Source organism: Rattus rattus, chromosome 1 (genome assembly GCF_011064425.1).
Source record: "Rattus rattus isolate New Zealand chromosome 1, Rrattus_CSIRO_v1, whole genome shotgun sequence".
NCBI classification, from domain to species: domain Eukaryota; kingdom Metazoa; phylum Chordata; class Mammalia; order Rodentia; family Muridae; genus Rattus; species Rattus rattus.
Window position 1 is genome coordinate 212,219,901 of NC_046154.1, and position 20,489 is coordinate 212,240,389.

Below are 20,489 nucleotides of genomic sequence, written 5' to 3' on the forward strand. Positions count from 1 at the left end.
CCATTAAAAGCAGTTGCCACTTTTCTACAAGACCTTAGTTCAGTTCCCACAACTCACAATAGTCATCTTGCAAACACAAGAACTCCAGTCCAGGGGATCTGACCTTCTCTCCTGGCTCTGTGGACACTTGAGCACATATGGCATATCCTACACAGACACAGACACATGGACACATAGACATGCAAAAAGAAGAAGAAGAAGAAGGAGGAGGAGGAGGAGGAGGAGGAGGAGGAGGAGGAGGAGGAGGAAGATGAGGAGGAGGAGGAGAAGAAGAGGAAGACGAGGAGGAGGAGAAGGAGAAGGAGGGGAAGGAGGAAGAGGAGGAGGGGGGAGGAGGAGGAAGAGGAGGCCAAGAATGACTCATTACCCCAGCCCCTGGATGGAAGTAATCATGTTTTCAAGGGCACCACATCAGAACTCTCTTCAGGCTTCAACATGGATAGTTGCTCCTCCTTGTCGATCTCGCTCCATTGCTCTAGAATCCTGCATCTTATCTCTTCCAGGCCAAAAGTCTCTGATTCCTTTGACACTTAAGCCATCCTGCTGAGATGCTACTTCACAGGGCTCCAGACTCCCCTCCATTTCCTAGACAGAGCCTATGTCCAGGACAGATAACCTGCTGCCCTCAATGGCTACCCGACTGCTGTCTAGGAATCTGAGACTTCAGCCCAGTCACCGTTTGTATGACATTATGCAAGGTATGTGACAGTTCAGGTTTCCCATTATAATGTGAGGATTATAGTCTCACAAGCCTGGACGGTGACGTAATGTGGATACACTGTCACTCAGGGTGCTCTCACCAAGTAATATTTCTTTGGCTCCTTATTAGTTAACGTGGCTGTGTTTAATCGGGCTTTCCAACAAGTTAAATCAACCCATTTTAAGCATGTTACTGTGGTCAGAAATGATAAAGTTTTGTGCTCATGTTTGGTTTTCTGCTGGCTTCCTATTGTCTTTACCACATTTTACTTCAGCTACCTATGATATGTCCAAGTCTTCTATATATTCCCCAGTCCCTAAAACACCTAGTAAGACCTTAGTTGGACACATGTGTAGATGGAGTGCAGAAGTTAGGTCTGATCCTTTCTGCCCCATGCTCCCAGAAGTAAGACTCAGATTCAAAATATATTTACAAATACCTTGGCCAATAGCTAGGCCTCATTTGACAATTGATAATGTAATATAGCTCATTTATCCTAATCTACATTCTGCCATAGCTGGTTACCTGCGCTCAGGTTCTATGTGTCTGTCTCACCACGTCTTCCCTGGGAAAATCTCCTGCTTCTCACTCTATCCCGGAATTCTTTCTGCCTCCTGGAAGTTTCACCTCCTATTCTACACTTTCCTATAGGCTTTTTGCTTTTGACAGGTAATGCGTTCATACAACACACAAAATATTCTCTCTCTACTGGAGTTCAAAGTAATCACTTAGGCCATAAATTCCAATAGTGATGTAAATCTCGTAAGAATCTTCAATTTAACAAGCGTCTGTTGAATGTATAGTTTTCAACACAGTGTTTCCTGTGGAACACAGCTTTCTTATGCACTTTATGATGAGGCAAAACTCACTAATCACTACAAGCACTTCTGTAACACAGATCCATTGATTTCACAAGCACAGGGGAGAGAGAGAGGCAGGCCATTCAACAGAAGGAGAGAGAGAGGCAGGTCATTCAACAGAGGGAGAGAGAGAGGCAGGCCATTCAACAGAGGGAGAGAGAGAGAGAGGCAGGCCATTCAACAGAGGGAGAGAGAGAGGCAGGTCATTCAACAGAGGGAGAGAGAGGCAGGTCATTCAACAGAGGGAGAGAGAGAGGCAGGCCATTCAACAGAGGGAGAGAGAGAGGCAGGCCATACAACAGGGGGAGAGAGAGAGGCAGGCCATTCAACAGAGGGAGAGAGAGAGAGGCAGGCCATTCAACAGAGGGAGAGAGTACAGTTGGTTCCAAGGACAAACGACGTTTCGCTGAGGACTGGGGCAGCTTTGGAGCAGAATGAAGCTCCAGGGGCAGTGGAGACAAGGATGCCAAGGCAGGGGTCATTGCGCCAAACACAGAAAGTGCAATGAGTATTGAGAAAGCAGCAGGCCTCACAGGAGAGGGCTCTTGGTACCTGCAAAGGCATACACGTTGGTGAGAGCTGCAGAGACCTGGAGGACTTTGAGAAACTGCTATGTGGATAAACCATTCAATTCAGGCACTGAAAAGTGCTGATAATGACGGAAGGTTGAGGTTGGGTTCATTTGCTGTTGGTTGTTTATGTCTTGTTTGTTTGTTTGTTTGTTTGTTTGTGGTCAACTTGACACAAGCTGGAGTTATCTAGGAAGAGGAACCTCAATGAAACAATGCCTTTCTCCAGATTATTTGTAGGGTTTTTCTAGATTCATGATTGTCGTAGTTAGGACCAGCCTGTGGGGGTGGGGCCACCTCTGGGCAGGTTGTCCAAAACTGTTTGCAAAAGCAGGCTGAGCAAGCTGTGGGAAATAAGCAAGTAACTGCGTTCCCCCAAGGCTTCTGCTTCAGTTCCTGTCTCAGATTCCTGCCCTGACTCCGTTTTGTTGACCCCGGAGTTCTAGGCCGAAACAAACCCTTTCCTCCTCAGCTTACCTTTGGTCATGGTGCTTTAACACAGCAACAGAGACCCTAACTAGAGAATTAGTGTGCGTTGAGTGTCTCCAGGCTCCAGATAAGACAAAGGAGGTTCTGATATTGGCAGTGGCAGATGGAGGATATTCTATCTCTTTGTTCCCAGAGGAGCTCTCCCGCCACGCCCGATCTTTTCCCTCAGCAGACTCCATGTGCTGCAGGCAGAACTGCCCTGGCTGGGTTAGGCTGCAGGGAGGGAGGCTGCATGTTGGGGTCCCAAATGAGAGGAAGTGAGACTCTCTCCTTCCTATTCACTCACCCCAGGGTCACTTCCACAAACCAAACATCAGGTGTCGTAAGCTCTCACTTCCTCAGGAGGAGTTCGGGAAAGATCTGCTCTAGGCACAGAAGTGACTGACTGTGATAGAAAGAACCAGGTTCTGAAGCAAACACTAAGCTAGCTGTCCGAGACACTAAAACTTAAGAACAGCCAGTACAATGATTACATTTGCCTTGTGTAAAGATAATTTTGTCAACAACATGGCACCCAAATTCCACAAGGACTGAGTGTTAGAGAGGAGGAGACTGTTGTAGAAACCCTGGAGCTAAGGTGATGGCTATGAGACACAAGGACAGAAAACAGATGTAAGAGACATTTGGGAACTGTATGGGCTAAGACACAAGAACAAGGCAGTTGTGCCTCCAGGGCTTTGGACAAGGTGGAGGACAGGTGAGCTCCTGTCATTATGCAAAACATCTTGATGAGGATGAGGAAGGGGATGGGGAGAGAATGAAAATACTATCAGGAACACAGCAAATAGCAAGCACTGAGAAAGGCTATGTAGTACAGCCTACAGTCTAGAAAGAGAATTAATTGTACAGCAGAGAGAGGAGGGGAGCTAACCAGGGCTTTGCTAGTCAGGCCAGCAGCCAAGGTGGGAATGATGTTAAACTCAGTTTGGAGAATCTTATTTCTTCTACCTCTCCTTCTTCCCCATTCCTGCCATAGCAACTTGGATTGTTACTGAATTTTGAGGGTTATCAATAGGGAACCATAAGAGAGAATTTTTCCTGTTCTGACTATTCCAGGAGGGGCAGGAAAACACAGTGACTCCTACTTTGTAATGTTCTCTGAGAAAAAGCCCAATCTTCAGAATGAATGTATTTCATGGACATGTAAAAGGATAAACAGAATTGGAAAAAGTCTTCCGTTGAAGACCAGAGTAATGCAGAGTAATCTTTTCTATGCTGTCTGCTGTCACCAAGGGAGCTGCTGCTCCTTAGCCTAGAATGGTTATTCAAGGTGTCCTTGGCAGCCTGGGACTCTCGTGGTTTTAGCACTGAAAGTTCTGCCCATGACAGCCTTCTGCACCCAGTCTTTCCAAGACTCAGATTTGGGTTCTGACCTTGAGTCCATGAGACCACGTGACACAGCTTTTCTGAGCAGAGTTTTGCACATAGAGGGAGTGAGGGAGTTGCAGAGCTGGGGAGGTGACTCATGCCTCTAATCACAGCACTCAGAAGTCAGAGACCAGCCTGGTCTACAAAGTGAATTCCAGCACAGCCAGGGCTGCACAAAGAAACTGTATCTCAAACAAACGCAAAGAAAGAAACAAAGAATGAGGAGGGAAAGGCTGTTCCTTTAGTGTCTACTGAGGTGAGCTCAAGCAGTCCCACAAATTTAAATATCACACATTACACATGTCTGTCCTTAGGCATGACCAGCCCTTCCAAGTCTGACTTGCAGACTTGAATTCCTCCCGGCCAACTTTCCACGAGCACCTTAATGCCGGATCACAGCCCTTAGGTTCTCCCTCTGGAACCTTTCCTCCCTGTGAATCTATGTCTGCCCAGTGGATGACACTATTACCCGTCCAGTTGCTTTACCCAATCACAGCCCTTAGGTTCTCCTTCTCGAACCTTTCCTCCCTGTGAATCTACGCCTGCCCAGTGGATGACACTATTACCCGTCCAGTTGCTTTACCCAAAACGGAGGCACTGGCTTTGATTCCTTCTCCTGTCTCTGTACAAACTCCAGGCCCAAATCAGAACGTTCTGTAGGTTCTAAGTGTGTTTCAGACCTCTCTGCTACCACTTCCAACGGGAGCCAGAAGAGCCTTTTAAACTTAAGACTCTTGGCCATGGCACATGAAGCGCTCCAGATCTGGCCTCTGCCTTGTTCTCCCTGTCACCTCCCACCCAGCCTTCTCTCTCACCATCAGGTCCATGTGCAGAGTCTGTACTTGTCCCTCACCCCAGCCTGTACTCCTTTGTCCACGGGTCTTTGTGCCATTGACTCTTGGTCACTAAAGTTTGAGCTCTAGTGTTCCTTCTGCAGAGCCCTGCTGTAGTAACCGGCTGGGTGTTGAGGTGTTCACGGAGAGCTAAGCTGTAGGCTCACAGGCTTCCGATGAGAGAGCATTATGGAGTAGACCACTAGGCCACAGAGAAAGGGGGAGCATTAGTCCCACCACAGGAGTTGGGGATAGGCAGAGAAGCCTAGTAGAGAACTTTATGCAACCACAGAAGAACGTCCAGGTCAAAAAAAAAAAAAAAAAAAGAAAAAACTCCAAAGAAACAAAAGAATAAGATATCAGATGTCCCTGAGAGGTAGCAATGAACAGATGCCCCTGAGAGGTGGCAGTGAACTTCAGTAGAGTGACAGCTCTGAGCTCCTGCTCTCGTCGCCCTTTGTCAAAAGAGCAGAAAGGGCGAGACACTGACCAAAGAGTGGAATGGAGGCAATCACCTACCACCAGAGAGACTCCAAGTCATGGGCCTGACAAAGAGGTAAGGAGAAACGCCACTTTAGGATAAAGTTTCACACAGAGATTGGTGAGTCTTAGAAATTAGTCACATTTCTGAATAGAGACATTTGTAGCCTTCAGAGACTATGTGGTTTTCTGTTGTCTGAGAGGGGCCAGAAAGTCCCGGGGCACTGGGGTGTCCCAGGGAAAACCTCTTCTGGAGTGCATTTTTAAAATCCAAGTGTGCATATTGGGATGGTTTCCTACTCGTATCCATTGCAGATGTCTTAGTGAAGGGACATCCTGCCTGGAGGCTGAGTGGAGCAGCCAAGACGCCTGTCCGTGTGTGGCTCAAGACCATGGGCTTTTGCAGCTCCCAGGCCTTTCACAGGAAGTGGGAGCTGAGGAATAGAGGAGGGCCTTTGCAAGGAGCCAGGCTTGTGAGGAAGTCATCCTTGCTGGAGCTCTAGATAACACCTTAAAGGGACAGTTAGAGGAAAACTCCATGACAGCTGGGAGCTGAGCCCACATCTGAGGGAATCCTCGGTCCCTGGCCTGAGGCTGGAGAGTGTGATACAGCATCTTTGAAGGGTTAAGGCCCCCAGAGCCCAATCATCTTGTCTCCTTTTCAGAGTCTTTCTGGGTCTCAAAAACAAGTCTTGATTTAGCTCATGAACCGGTAGGAGGCCTATTCCTGTTCTTCCCTTTGAAGGGATCTCAAAGCTGTTGTTCTGAGCCCAGAGAAGCGTCTACTTTGAATATTCATATTCTTCTCTCTTTCTTGAATCCACATTGCGCATTGCTGATGTCACTGAGACTGGCTCTTCTGCTCTTCTGGAGAATAGCATTGGCCTTCGGTGCTGAGTTCTGGACAATTGGTTGGTGCACAGGAACACTGCAGAAGCCCAAGTGCATGGCTCTGCAAAGCCTCACGTATGATTCTTATGTCCAAAACTGTGTATTACTTGGTAGTTAAACTGGGGAAAGTACCCTCTGGTGCCCAAAACCAACTAGAAAGCTTCCTTCCTCTGAGTCTGTGCTTCTGCCCAGAGCTGAGTCTGTGCCTTAGGATGGTCTCTGGAGGATGCTTATTTTCCTGCCCCAGGGACACCCATGGCAGTTCTGTATTGACAAGGCAGTGCTTGTCTTGGAAGTCAGTAGACATCGTGTGGTCCTCAAGAAGAAGGTTCTTAAAGAGACTGCCTTCTGTACATTTTCCTTTGAGAACTGGAACATTCGTGACCAAATCAAGTACCATAATGAGTCTTGTGTTTATCTTCATGTGCTAAGAAACAGTGCTAAGTACTTTAAATACTTACGAAATTCTCCCCAAACCAGAAGGTACTGTGATCCCCACTATATACACAGGCAAACAGGAATACAGAGACCCAAAACAATTTACACATGGCCAAAAGGCAGGTGGTGAAGCTCCTTCAAATCCCAGGGCCTTGATTCAAGATGGTGGTCTGTTTGGCTCAGATAAAGTCTCACGTTGCCCAGTCTTGTTTTGAACAATTCAAATCATGTGATCCTCCTGCCTCGGCCTTCTAAGTAGCTTTTGTTTCTCCTTGGGAACCCACTTAGCTCAGGCTTTCCCTTACTTTGGATCAATGGAGGGAGGAGCATGACAGCTCCACAAAGCTTAGATTCACAGCGTACCTTACACATCCTCCTAAATTTATTAGCATTGCCGTCGGAGGACTGACACCATGGCACCCCTCAGGACTCCTGGGCTCTGTTGCTGAATGGGTGAGATTCTGCAGGCTTGGACACAGGTGCTGTGCTTTACCCCCTAGCAAGCTGGTGAGGCTATAAAAGACGTGGAGTCGCTTGCCTTTTCCCAAGGCAGCCAGGCAGCCAGGACCTTCACTGAGCCCAGTGGGCAGATCGTGGGCTTTTATGGCAGGTTCAAACCCTGGCTCTGTGGCTCTGTCTCTGTGACTCTGAGCCTTTCAGCTCCTTTCTCACATATACGGTGGAGTTGGTAAAGCCTCCCCGGGCAGGGCTTTGATGAATCAGAGATAGAGTGCGCTAGGCACCTCGAATGGTACCTGACGTGCAGAGCAATAATTCCCCGTGGCAGAAGCCATTTATCTACATCTGTCATCTCACGTAATCCTCACAAGACAGCCTCAAAACGATGATGTTATTTCACTGAAGGAAGTGAGTCTCAGGAGCCGCGTCGTGTGCCCCAGGACACACAGCTGGAAGACTTCAAGCTCAGATTTGCCCTCTGCAGGTGAAGCCTGTGTCGTGTCTGTTTTCACAGACCCTCTGGCTACCACTGTTCGCTTCTCAGGCCACCCAATTGTTGCTTTGTCTACTCGAACCAACCTTTGGATGGTTAAATAAAATGTAAAAAGCAAACAAAATTTTAGCTCTCTTCTCAGCATGTGACGGTGTTGCTGAATGGGATACTTAGACCAGAGAGGTCGATCTTGTTTTGTGAATACATGTAAATGAGAGAGTTTGAGTGTGTGCAAGTGTGTGTGTGTGTGTGTGTGTGTGTGTATCTGTGTCTGTGTCTCTGTGTGTGTGTATGTGTATATGTGTGTGTCCCTGTGTCCCTGTGTGTGTATCTGTGTGTGTGTGTGTGTGTGTGTGTGTATCTGTGTCTGTCTCTGTGTGCGTGTGTGTCTCTGTGTCTGTGTCTGTGTCTGTGTGTCTGTGTATGAGTGTGTGTGTATGTGTATATGTGTGTGTGTCCCTGTGTATGTGTGTCCCTGTGTGTGTGTCCCTGTGTGTGTGTATCTGTGTCTCTGTGTGTGTGTGTGTATCTGTGTCTGTCTTTCTGTGTGTGTATGTTATCTGTGTCTGTCTGTGTGTGTGTATCTGTGTCTGTGCATGTGTGTGTGTGTGTATCTATCCCTGTGTGTGTGTGTCCCTGTGTCTGTGTGTGTGTGTCCCTGTGTCTCTGTGTGTTTATCTGTGTCTCTCTGTGTGTGTCCCTGTGTCTCTGTGTGTTTATCTGTGTCTCTCTGTGTGTGTCCCTGTGTCTCTGTGTGTGTGTCCCTGTGTGTGTGTGTATCTGTGTCTGTGTCTGTGTGTGTGTATCTCTGTCTGTGTGTGTGTATATCTGTGTCTGTCTCTCTCTCTCTGTGTATCTATGTCTGTCTGTCTGTCTCTGTCTCTGTGTGTGTGTGTGTGTATCTGTCTCTCTGTGTGTATATGTATCTGTGTCTGTGTGTGTGTGTGAGTGTGTGTATCTGTGTCTGTGTATCCCTGTGTATCTCTCTCTCTCTCTCTCTCTCTCTCTCTCTCTCTCTCTCTCTCTCTCTCTCTCTCTCTCTCTGTGTGTGTGTGTGTGTGTGTGTGTGTGAATGGCAGGGGTGCCGTTCCCATTCTGCTCCCCCTCCCTTAATGGCATGATCACCCTGCAATCTGGCCGGTGGCCTGAGAGGGAAAACAAAGCAGGAATGAATGGCCCAAGGTGACAGACCTCAGGGAACAGACACTAGTGAGGCAGGCTTCACCGAGCAGCTCTTTTAGTTGGCAAAGGTCAACCTTGCTCATATTCCAGGCAGCTACTAACCAGAATTTCAACTAGTCGGCACATGCTACTAACCAGAATTTCAACTAGTCGGCACATGCGGGGCAACACGGCTACTGAAGTATTTGCTTAAAGAGTTTTAGTTGGGTTCGCTGGTGCAAACACCACTCTTCTCTGGGGAGACTGAAGCTTGGTCTTGCCCATCACACAGTATGGTGTGTTTTCTCTGGACTCTGTTCCTTGCCCATGCTTGCTATGGAGTCTTCACAGGAGATCGTATGTGGTACACATGTTCAAGTAAAGTGGTTTTGTTGGCAGAACAAGCTCAAAGAACAAATAACTTTGTCAAAACCAAGTACAAGCAGTTATCAAATATTACCAGTCATGACTCTGATCCAACTCTAATCTGTAGTATGGATAGCAATCCTGGCCCAGTTGTTTCTCTCAGTAAGTGGTTTGCTGTTGCCATTGTTGTTTTGTTTTAGCATCAAGTGCTCTTAAACACAACACGCACTTCTCAGATCCTACTGTGTCTAATGCTCTACAAACTCACTCTACTACCTGCCTTATGAACTCGTGTAGCTTCTGCCAAGGTATCTTTGGGAATATTTCTTTCCAAGATATCTCTTATATCTCTAAAGTAAATACAACACTCACCTATTTGGTTTTCACCACAAAACCAATTTGTTGTGGTACCATATTCAAACAGACCGTTTTGAGATTCAGGGAGACAAGAGTCAGTTGCACACTGACAACCGAGAACGTTTCTCCTGTTCTAAATATGCATGGGAGAAGGAGGAGGTAGAAACCACACCTTTGAAATCTATGGTATTTAGGTGTGGTGATAAAAAAGACAGGAGAAAGGATGGCGTTCAGATCCTACAGCAGCACATCTACCCAGAGACTAATCCAAGAAGCATTCAATAAAGGGGTATCTTAGTAAACTACCTACTTGCTGGGTGATTGGGGTTAATATATCTAGGAAAATTCCAGGAACTCATATAAAACATGTATCTTAGCATTACCAGCCCGAAGTTGAGGAACTTCCCAGAGCAGTCATTTGCTGAAGGATGTGGGATGAGGGAAGAGATGAACAAGCATCAAAAGCACCAATGTCCTGGCAATCCATACCCTGGGAGGGGAAGGGGAAGGGGAAGGAGAAGGGGATGGGAAAGGGGAAGGGAATGGAATGGGGAAGGGGAAGGGGGGGAAGGGGAAGGGGATGGGGAAGGGGAAGTCCTTCAGCCAAGGAAGGCTTCGATCCTCCACTGGGGAGCACTTTTAGGGGAGGTAGATGGAGCGGTGTCGCTGTGGAACTCTGTTCTCCTGTCCCCTGTTGCTCTTATTCCTTGGAACCCAAGTTCTAGAAGACTGAGCAGTGGTCCACACATCCAGCTTATAAAATATTCAGGTATTTTTCTATGGTGCTGTGTCAGTTTGCTAGGGAACCCTTCACAAAGTCCCACAGCCCTGGTGATTTAACAGACATTGATTTTCTCAGAACGGAGAGCCTGAAAGTCTGAGGCCAAAAGTTCAGCAGGAAGTTTACATCTGAATCTTTTCTCCTCGGTTTGTCTGTGGGCTTCTTCCTCTGGCATCTCGCAAGGATTTTCCTCTCTATGTGTCTGTGTGTCCCAGTCACTCCTTTGCAGAAGTATGAAGGTTGCATTAGATTAGGGCCACCTCATTTTGTCTTAGTTGCCACCTTAAACACCCATTTTCAAATGCAATCGCATTCTGTACTAACAGATTTAGGGCTTCAGCGTATGAGTTCGAAGGGTCTACAGTCCAGTCTCTAGTACATATCACTCAAAATGGAATTGTTGAAGGAGTGTACACATCTCCTACTTTAACAAATTAGTTAAATTGCCACCAAAGAGTCATAGAATATGCAACCACAGAGATGTCACTTTGGGATAAGGATTATTTGGACCTAAGAGTATTTGAGAAAATGTTCCAAGAGGAAAGCTCTGACTCTTTTTCCTCCTGCAGGTAGGAGATAAAGCTGTCTTCTCTACACTGATGCAGGGAACGTTCTTATCACCAGAGACGGGGACTGGAGAGTGCTGTGCCAACCATCTCACTACAGATGCTTCAAGCGCTTCAACAAGAACCCGGGTGGGGTGGAGGGTAGTAGTGAAGAAGAGGTCAGCAAGGGTGGAAAGAGAATCCGATGAGAGAGTTGGGGAGTGGGGTAAATAAGATCAAAATGCAGTCTATATGTTTTTAAAAGCTTTAATGTGCTAGAAATTGACAATAAAGTAGACATGGCCCCTGCCCTTGTGGAGATAATATTCTAGTAGAACAACAGAAATGATAGATAGATAGATAGATAGATAGATAGATAGATAGATAGATAGATAGATAGATGCAATAATTTCTAATTTCTGGCATCAAAACTTTTTAATCAGTATAATACATAAAAGTGAATAACTGCATACTTTTAGCTGCTGGGTCATATTTGCAACTTACCTCCTCAGAAAACTTCCCCAGATTAGCTACTTCCCCAACTTGTGGAGATAACTAGGGAACTATCTGTATTTGGACGACCCATACAAAACCAAGAAAAGCAGATATTCGGAGCGGGGGTTGAGCAGTCATGCACCGCAGGCAGGTGTCGTAGGCAGAGTCACTGTGTGTAAGTCACACTGGTCTGGAGGCGCCAGATCCAGATCGTACAGACATCGATCGGTTCCAGCAAACTTGGTATCAAGGGACTAAGGGACAGAGACCTTCCAGTTCTTCAAAAGAAAATGAATTAGGTTTGTCGATGAAATACAACCTGGAAGAGTAGATTAAATAAACAAATGTACATTTCTTGGTCACAGATGGTCTAAGTACGTACAGTTCTGGGATCAGGGAGACGGCATGGGATCAGGAACCCCGGCTTCTTCCAATTGGTTGCTTGGTTTGGCATGACTTCCACTTCCAAGGTCACATGACAGCCCAATGGACCAATATCGCTGCAGCTTCTCCCTCCATAGTGTAAGCAGCAGGAAGAAAGGGAGACCCACAAGCGCAGCATTTATTCTAAATCAATGCGTGACTGGCTGAGAAGGGAAGAGTGTGCATGGAGTTCTCAGTGAGGGGTGTCTGCTGGAGTTACGTACGTGGAAGTCCATGTTTGTAAGTGTGACAGCTGACTAAACCATGCCGTCGATCTGATTTCAGCAAAAGAGCCCCTTCTCGGAGACCCTGCATTGGGAAGTGGCCACAAATGTAGGTTAGTAGGTCTTTGATACAGGACAATTAGTTTGAGTGCACTGGGGAGATGGACAGCTAGAGGAACATCACACCAGTGCAGGGCATCGGCCGCAGCCTAGGTCCTCTCACTTCCTACTCCTCAGGTCCCTCACTCTACTCCTTAGGCCTAGACACTTATTATAAGGAGGACAGTTTCCATCTTCTCAGAACTATGAACTCATTTCCTTACCTTAACCCAGAGAGCATTTTCATACAAGGTCAGGCTTATCCTGTCCAGAGGCTAAATGAGCCCAGGCTGGCCCCAGCTCTCTAATCACGGCCCTCTCCAATCACCCCCTTGTCCTCATAAGCTTGGGTTTGGCTCAGTTATCCCCATCTAGATAGCTGAGTTTCAACTGTGCTGGACATTCTGAGTGAGGTTTGGGAAACAGTGGGGAAGCACTGGTCTTTGGTTGACATTCCTGTCTGGCATCCCAGGTCATCGATTCCTGGCTAGAAAGCTGTAAATACCTCTGTAGGTGTAAGTTAGAGCTAATTGCAGTCCCCATACCTAATTCACCTAATTCATGAGGCTGTTTCACTTATGCGAAACGCCTTTGTTTTCAAAAGTCTAACCAGCTGTGCACACAGATTTAAGGTTCCAGTAAAAAGCCTCTGTGACCATCCACATGTGTTTGAAATTAATGACTTTATTGACACAAACTTCGAAATGGAAAGTGTTATCCCAATGGGATAGTTAAGAGTCAGCTCCTGCTTTAAACACACATTTAAAAATTGCCAGATGGAAATTTCAATGGTGTGGCCAGATCTCAGGCCCTCCCTCTGCTCCGTCTCCACTCAAAGCGAGAGCGTGTTTCTATATTTGCAGAGACAACTTTCCCAGATGGTGAAGACCAGTGAACTGAGTGAGGCAAACACAAGAGTGGGGAAGAGAAGCTGGCCTCAGCCCGTGGCTGACAGCATCAACTGGGGAAGCAGCGTGTCAAAACACGCCCTGGAGAGCAAGCCCTTGAGCTCGCAGGACTGGACCCGCTGCCAACCCCGTGGAAGGACTCCAGCCCAGCAATGCCACTGAGGACACGGGAGTCACGGGGCTTGCCTTTGTTTTATTAGTTAAATTGTCAGAACATGAAGTTCCCTAAAAGCCCTTTGACAAGGAGTCAAGGTGAGAGAGGCTGGGGAAAACTGTGGTCTACACGGCAGAGGAGAAGACATACATTTGCGATGGATAGAAAGCTACCTTTAACCTAGAAGTGAGATTCCACTGCAATGGTTGGTCCTGTGCCGCAGGGTTCAGGTCATTCTCCTGAGTCTCAAGCCTCCCCATGGAGTCAGATGTACGGTCGTGACTGCCAGACTCCAACCCCCTCTGTGTCTGTTACTGTAGCTGGCACAAGATTGGCAGTGAATTTTAATACGAATAAACGCACAGTTTACAGTTCTATCTGTGTTGGAGAAATCACTTCAGAGACAGGAGTGAGCATCTGCATTTTAGCCTGCTTAGGTTACTTCTCTTGGACTGTGTCGTATAAACATGTCACCAGACTGCTCTTGCTGCTAGATGTGGAGTCTGTTGATACAGTTTGACACAACTTGGACTATACCTTTAATAAGCCCAAGCAAGTGAACGGTCCTTTCAAACTCAGGCTGTGCCATACTTTGCAGGAAGATGTGTTTACGAATGTGGGGAAAGGGTTCCTTCCCCTTGCATGGCTTGGCTGTGCTGGCTGCCTGCTTTCCAATACAGTGCCTTCGCGGTCTGATGTCAGCAGGAATATACATCAACCAGGCTCTGGCTTTCCAAACTAATTACTTTGCAGATACCAAAATAACATGGTCCTTGGGGCTGTATACAGAAAGGCCGAGGGGGCATCACGTGTGTCACCATGTGTTCCTAGGTCACTTTCCCCCGGGAGTGGTGTCCAGTCTTTGATTACAGCTGCAAATGACCTGACTGGAGTACAAAGCCCATGAGAACAACAGGGAACTAGAAAGCTATGGGAAAAGCCACATGGAGCTAGGTCCCAAAGTGGGTGCAGGTTGGGTGCAAGGGCCCCAGACATGTGACATTGTGATTCGGAAGCCAATGCCTGATGCCAGCCTGGGAGACCTTTCCAGGTAGAGGAGGAACAGGTGTGCGTGGGTCGTAGACACCTCCCAAAGGCACGGCCTAGGCACCGGGGAGTCAGCACGTGAGGCTAGGACTGATGGATCTCATTCTGAGTCTCTCTGTTTCTCCGATTCTTGTATTTTTGAGTTTAGAGTCGGCTGAGAGCCAGCTCTTAAGTGAAATCAATGGCCATATTTAAAAAGAAAGGAGGAAAGAGGGAGCTTGTCCGAAACCACGCACTGTGAAATTTCTACGCTAGCGTGAGCTCCTTGCCCCGGGGATTCCAATATTCATTCACAGGCCCACGGGCTTCACCATGGCTACAGCAGACCCTGCTATGGAAGCTGCAGAGGGGAAAAACAAACCATAGTTTGGCAATCTGTGAACATATTTCAGGACTTTTCGATGTATTTTCTGTATGTGATAAAGAGGAAACCGGGATGGTCGTCACCGCGTGGGTGGCCGTGCGTCACTCAGAGGCATCCACGTTCAGTGAGTGACACCCACTTCTTCAATATTCTTTGACTGGACGCCACAAAGAAGTTCATGTGCTTCCACACCCAGACACTGCTAATTGATGCAGTTCTTTGTGACCCTTTTACTTCTGTCCATCTGCCGGATATTCTCTGTGACGCTGATAGCGACTTCTCTTGCAGACATTCGCTTGGCATCCCTTTTAGCCTGTTAAAAAGTTAAAAACACTGAATTAAGTTCCTGGAAAATAGCTAAAGTTTTTCCAATTTGCATTAACTTCTTGATATGATTTTAAACACATAGATAGGGGGATGACCTACAGGGACTCAGGCGCATGAGGCTGTTTTCTGAGGTTTTCCATAATTCGAAGTTTCAGGGCTCCATAAACACATAAAACTTGCAACACGTGATGTCCTCATACATACATACTTACATTCATACATACATACATACATACATGGTTATTCTCAGATGTTTCTCTGTTGACTCTCTAATATTGAGCTAACACAGGTCCTGGTATAAAATGTGATCATAAAACATGGGTGAATGAACACATTAACTGAGATTAAACGTTCTTCACAGTGGCCTTAGCAGGGTGGCTAAAAGGTTTTTTTTTTTTTAGCTTCGGACTTTGATTCAAATACATCTCCATGGGACAGGAAACTTCATGACTGCAGAGTTTCCTCATCTGTGAAGTGGGGGTATTATCTACCTCAGGACTTTTGCAAACATTAAATAAGATAGCACGTGTAAAGTGGTTGGCACAGTGCCTGTTATTTAATAAAGAGAAACCTCAGAACACAGAATTGTCTAGTTTTAGGTGAGACAGGCCAGCGCGAGAAGCCCAGAATGAACTTTAAATACCAAAGCATTCCCTAAACTGTGGGCTCTTCAGCATGATCCCAACCCCTACTTCTTTGTGCAAACAACTTTAATGAGTGGAATGGGTTCCTGCAAATGGCAGTGAGCATGAGATAGCCCTCCAAGTCACGTGCTCAGGTTTATGTCACCGATCCCCATTGCAGGGAGGATCCACCGGCCAGCAGCAGCTGGGGAGATAGGGGACAGCCAGCAAAGAGCCTCTATCCTTGCAGGGGTGACATCAGCTTCAAAGAGCCACCTAATCTAAGGTCATGCCCTTCCAGAGGTTGTCCAATGTGGGAGAAAAGAGATTCAAACACGCAGACTGTCATAGCCCAAGGTAGTCCAGCTTAAGCAAGCCCCAAGCTCCTGACAAGAATCTAACACTCGGCATCCCGGCCCCTGCCCTGCTTCCACCTCTCCCTTCAACCAGCGCTGATCCCACAGGCACTTCCTGATGAACATTCCTCAGGATGTCAGGTTGTATCTACTTCCTGACACACACAGTCCAGACCCTGTGGGAACGGCCTGACAACCTGAGAATCTCCCCTTCACTGGGTGGGATTCCATGTGGTTAGTTACCTATTTTCTCATACCACATGGTTCCTCAACATAAGCCATTAAGTGCACACAAGAAAGGCTGGACTCTTGCAGCAGTACACAAAACAAGCCATTTTTGTGTGTGTGTGTGTGTGTGTGTGTGTGTGTGTGTGTGTGTGTTCCTCTATAAGTGATAGGTAGGTCTCTAACTGCTAGCATGAAACCCGTATGCTTGTGGCACTGCTGCCGACTCCTCTGGATCCCTTCTCAGAAGGTGCACGCATCTCCCTGTGGGGCAGTGGACCCTGCTACCAGGCAGAAGAACTGGTAAGGAAGTAGCAAAGTTCAGTACCCTGAACTCTTAATTGAGAACAGCAGGAGTTCGCTAGCTCCCAACCAGATTCCTGTCCTGGAGCACGTGACCAAGCCACCCCACTAAAAGGACCATGACTACTGGTCACGTAGCATAGAAACCCAGCGTATCTAGTTAGGCCCCAAGAGTTTAGCCAATAAACTTCCCTTCCTAGACACCCCTTCCTGCAAATGGTATTTAATCTCTGGTTCATCCTGAGTAAGTCATATGCATCCTTTTCTGCCATGAATATACAGTTTGGACAAGCAAGGACTTCCTCCTTCATCAAAGATCACCGTGAAAGGAGGTAGCCTTTGTCATACACAGCAGTGCCTAAGACTCTTGCAGAGGCCTCTCTCTCTCTGTCCTTCTGGTGCCCACCTTGAGCTAAGTCTGATCCCCCAACCTCCACCCTACCTCATCTCAGGCACACAAGCTCAATTCTTAGCAATACCCAGTGGCATCAGGGTGCTCAGGAGTTTAAGGGCCACATCCTCCATCCCGGTCTACGCCGTTTCTCATCTGGAGAAATGCGGGCTGGAACCCCTGTCTTAGGCTGCGTTTTGTCTCCCCTGAGTGACCTGTCAGCCTCTCACGAATTTAGCACTCTAAAGGGAGAGAAAGGAATGTACTCTAGTGTCCCTGCATTTCACCTCCACGAGCAGCATCCTGGCACAGAACCACATCTCCCCATTGCTGAGCCCTGGCCGCTAACAAATCAGCACCTGTTTTTGGTTCTGTTTTGTTTTTGCAGCACATGTATGTGTATGTATGTGTATATGTATATGTATATGCATGTCTTCATCTGATGGGTGTCAGCTACTCCGGAAGTGCCAGAGAGGTTGTACCTCGTTCTCAGGGATATAAACGCTCTAGCCTCCTTGCCTCAGAGGAGAATACAATGCCACCTACTGCTCACAGCTCCTAGCAGCATCAAAGTGAGGCTGTACATGTCTGCTCAACAGCACCTGCATACTTACTGACCCTGAAACTCTGACCTGACCTCCTTCCTCACTGTGATGCAGGCACCAATCAGTTTTTTGAGGAAGAATCATCATTTTGGGATATGCTTCTAGGGAGCCAGACTTAAGATAATAGTTTATTGGTAATCCCAGTGTTCAAACTCAGTGTTCCTTTGTAAAGTCCCAGTGCTTAGCACAGTACTGAGAAAGGAAAAAGCCCCAGTTTAACTTTGGCTATATAAATGGGTGGATGGATGCTGAGTGGGTGGATAGATGGATGGATAGATGGACAGTGGGTTGATGGAAGGATGGGTGGATGGGTGGATGGATGAAGCCCCACTGATGCACCCTTTCTTTAACAACAGTAATCAATATAGCTTAGAGTTATAGCTCAGGTCTTTCAAGTCTGAACAAGCACAAGAACTAGCACAGACTTCTATGGGTTTATTTTTTCCCAGAAACAGAGAACTCTGTTTCTTGCACATGTCTGGTTATTATCTATTTACCTATTATCTATATATCTACCATATACCTACCTACCTACATACATGCATGCATGCATACATACATATATACAGACATAGCTATCATCTATCTATCATCTATGTATCTATCATCTCTCTATCCATCTATTCTCAAAACATCATTCTTAAGTTGCTCCGTCCTCCACTTGACATTGAACTTCTCCTTCAGCACAACCACTGACCACACACGGCCATGTACAGGGCACACAACAATGCGACTGTGTCCCAAAGAAAGGCCTGGTCATGGTGAGGCCATTTCTATCTGACTTTCATAGGGTCGTTTTCACATAAAGGCTTTTAAAACCATCAGAGAATAAGGAGACAGAGGTCATATTTCAAATGAGCCAGACAGAAGCCTTTCCCTCAGATTAGTGAGAGGTAAGAGAGCTTTCAACAATGAGATGCCGGCTTCCCAAGGGGAAAAATAGTTTCCTTTAGAGAAGTTTATTAAGGTAATTCACAATGATTGCAGATTATCCACAGGAAGTAAATGCCCTTTTCTATTTCAGTTGTGTGTGTCTGTGAGTGTGAATATGTGTGTATGAGTGTGTGTGTCTCTGAGAATGTGTTTGTGTTTATGAGTGTGTATCTGTGAGTGTGTCTGTGTGTGTCTGTGAGTGTGTGTGTTTGTGGGTGTGTCTGTGTGTGTGTGTGTGTGTTTGTGGGTGTGTCTGTGTGTGTGGAGTGTGTGTATCTGTGTGTGTGTCTGTGTGTGTGTGTGTATCTGTGTGTGTGTGTGTGGGTGTGTCTGGTGTGTGTCTGTATGTCTGTGTGTGGGGGTCTTTTTCTCTTTATGTTTGTGTGTCTGTGTGTGTGTGTTTGTGGGTGTGTGTGTGTGTGTGTGTGGTGTGTGTGTGTGGTGTGTGTGTGTGTTGTGTGTGTGTGTGTGTGTGTGTGTGTGTGTGTGTGTGTGTGTGTGTGTGTATATCTGTGAGTGTGTGTCTGTGAGTGTGTCTGTGAGTGTGTGTCTGTGTGTGTGTGTGAGTGTGTGTGTGAGTGTGTGTGTGTGTGTGTGTGTGTATTTGTGTGTGACCAGAGGTTAATTTGCTGTGTCTTTCTCTATTGGTTTCCATCTTCTCCTTTTAGACAAGCTATTTTACAAAAGCTAGGGCTTATCCCTTTAGCTGTTTGTCCAGAAATCCCTGAGATTCCATTTGTCTGTATGTCCCCTATGTAGAGAGAAGCCCTAAAGTTTCAAGTACGCACCGATCTTCGACATGAGTGCTGGCATCCAATCTCAGGTCCTCATCCTTGCATAGCAAGCTTTTATCCACTAAGCCTCCCATTGGCTTTTATTTCAGTCTATTTTTTAAGTTTTAAAACTCTAAGGCAAACTTCAGGATTTGCATGACAGCTAATTTCTAAGAGTCACAGGCTACACACTGGTTGTCCTCACAGCAGGTATTGAGTGTGTGTGCCTGTAACTGCGAGTCAGTGAAGCCAGTTCTTAGATGAATGCACCATCAGCCTACAGACCAGACACACAGAGCACAAATCGCCGGGCTGAACCACCTGGGACTTAGCCCAAGGCTTGTCACAATGTGTCACTTTAGCTTGAGTTTCAGTCCTTTAACTGAGAAATCTGCTTCCCAGATGTTTGAGAAGCTTAAATATGTCACAGTAAGAGGACCAACTTCTGGTTTGCCCATGAATGACCCACTTTAAAAAGAGAAGTTTCACAGTCTGGAAACTAGGTCCTAGCAGACCAGCCACTCCAATAGTAGCTGTTGTCATTCATTTCACTTGAAAAATCAAGTCAAACACAGCAGTTGTTACCGTACCCTCCTGACACTGAGGTCTAGTGAGGCAGCTACTAAGTAGCAAAAATAATTCTAAAAGAGAAGGGCTTGGGAATAATGGACACACTGGGGGTTTGACTTCAATAATGGCCACAGGGAGTTCCCAGACACAGACAAATCCATTTACAGATAATTACAGCATTAGATTTAGCAAACCAATTAGAACTGACCACTTTTGTTTCACTTCTGCCTTACATTGTTTGTTTGTGGGGGTTCAAGGGAAGATACCCATGATACAGCACACAGGTAGAGGTTGGGGAACAGCTTGCAGATGTTGATTCCCTCCTTCTACTGCTTCTACTGTATGGGTTCTGGGAATGGAAAGTCAGATTAACCTTGAGGGCCAGTGCCTTTACCCACTGAGCCATCTCACAGCCCACAAAAGTACATTTTTTAGGGGAAAAAGAAAGAAAGAAAAGGGAATCTGGGACATCAACCCAAAGGTACCTTTTATACCTGTGAGGACACTCAGGTTGGTAGCTACTGCAATCGAGTCACGACTTGAAAGCTTTAGACTCTGTTTTGTTTTGTCTTGAATATGAAATGTCTCCACAGGTCAAAGTTTTAGTCCGAAGCTGGTACTGCCGTTCTGGAAGGCTCTTGAACTTTTAAGAGGTCTAGCCTCCTGGGAGGAGGTGTGTTACTGGGGGAAAAAGAAGGACTTAAGATTTTAGAGCCCAGGCCTACATCTGTTCTCTACTTACAGACTACACACACAGTATGGCCAGCCATCTTATGCTTCTGCCTCTCCGCCTTCACCACCACTGTGAATCCCATCCTTAAGACTAAAGTAATCCCTTCAAACTGTGACCCAAATTAACCCTCACTTTTCTAAGTTGCT

The 20,489-nt window shown here is 46.6% G+C and overlaps 1 protein-coding gene across 1 annotated transcript in view; it reads right to left on the minus strand.

Moving 5' to 3' along the window:
- Positions 1 to 14,252: 14,252 nt before the first annotated feature.
- Positions 14,253 to 20,489, minus strand: part of Baalc (BAALC binder of MAP3K1 and KLF4) — a 99,864-nt gene continuing 93,627 nt past the window's right edge. The window contains exon 3 of the mRNA XM_032914625.1: positions 14,253 to 14,817. Coding sequence (XP_032770516.1) covers positions 14,707 to 14,817 — 111 coding nt within the window. The 3' untranslated portion in view covers positions 14,253 to 14,706. The remainder of the gene's footprint in view (positions 14,818 to 20,489) is intronic.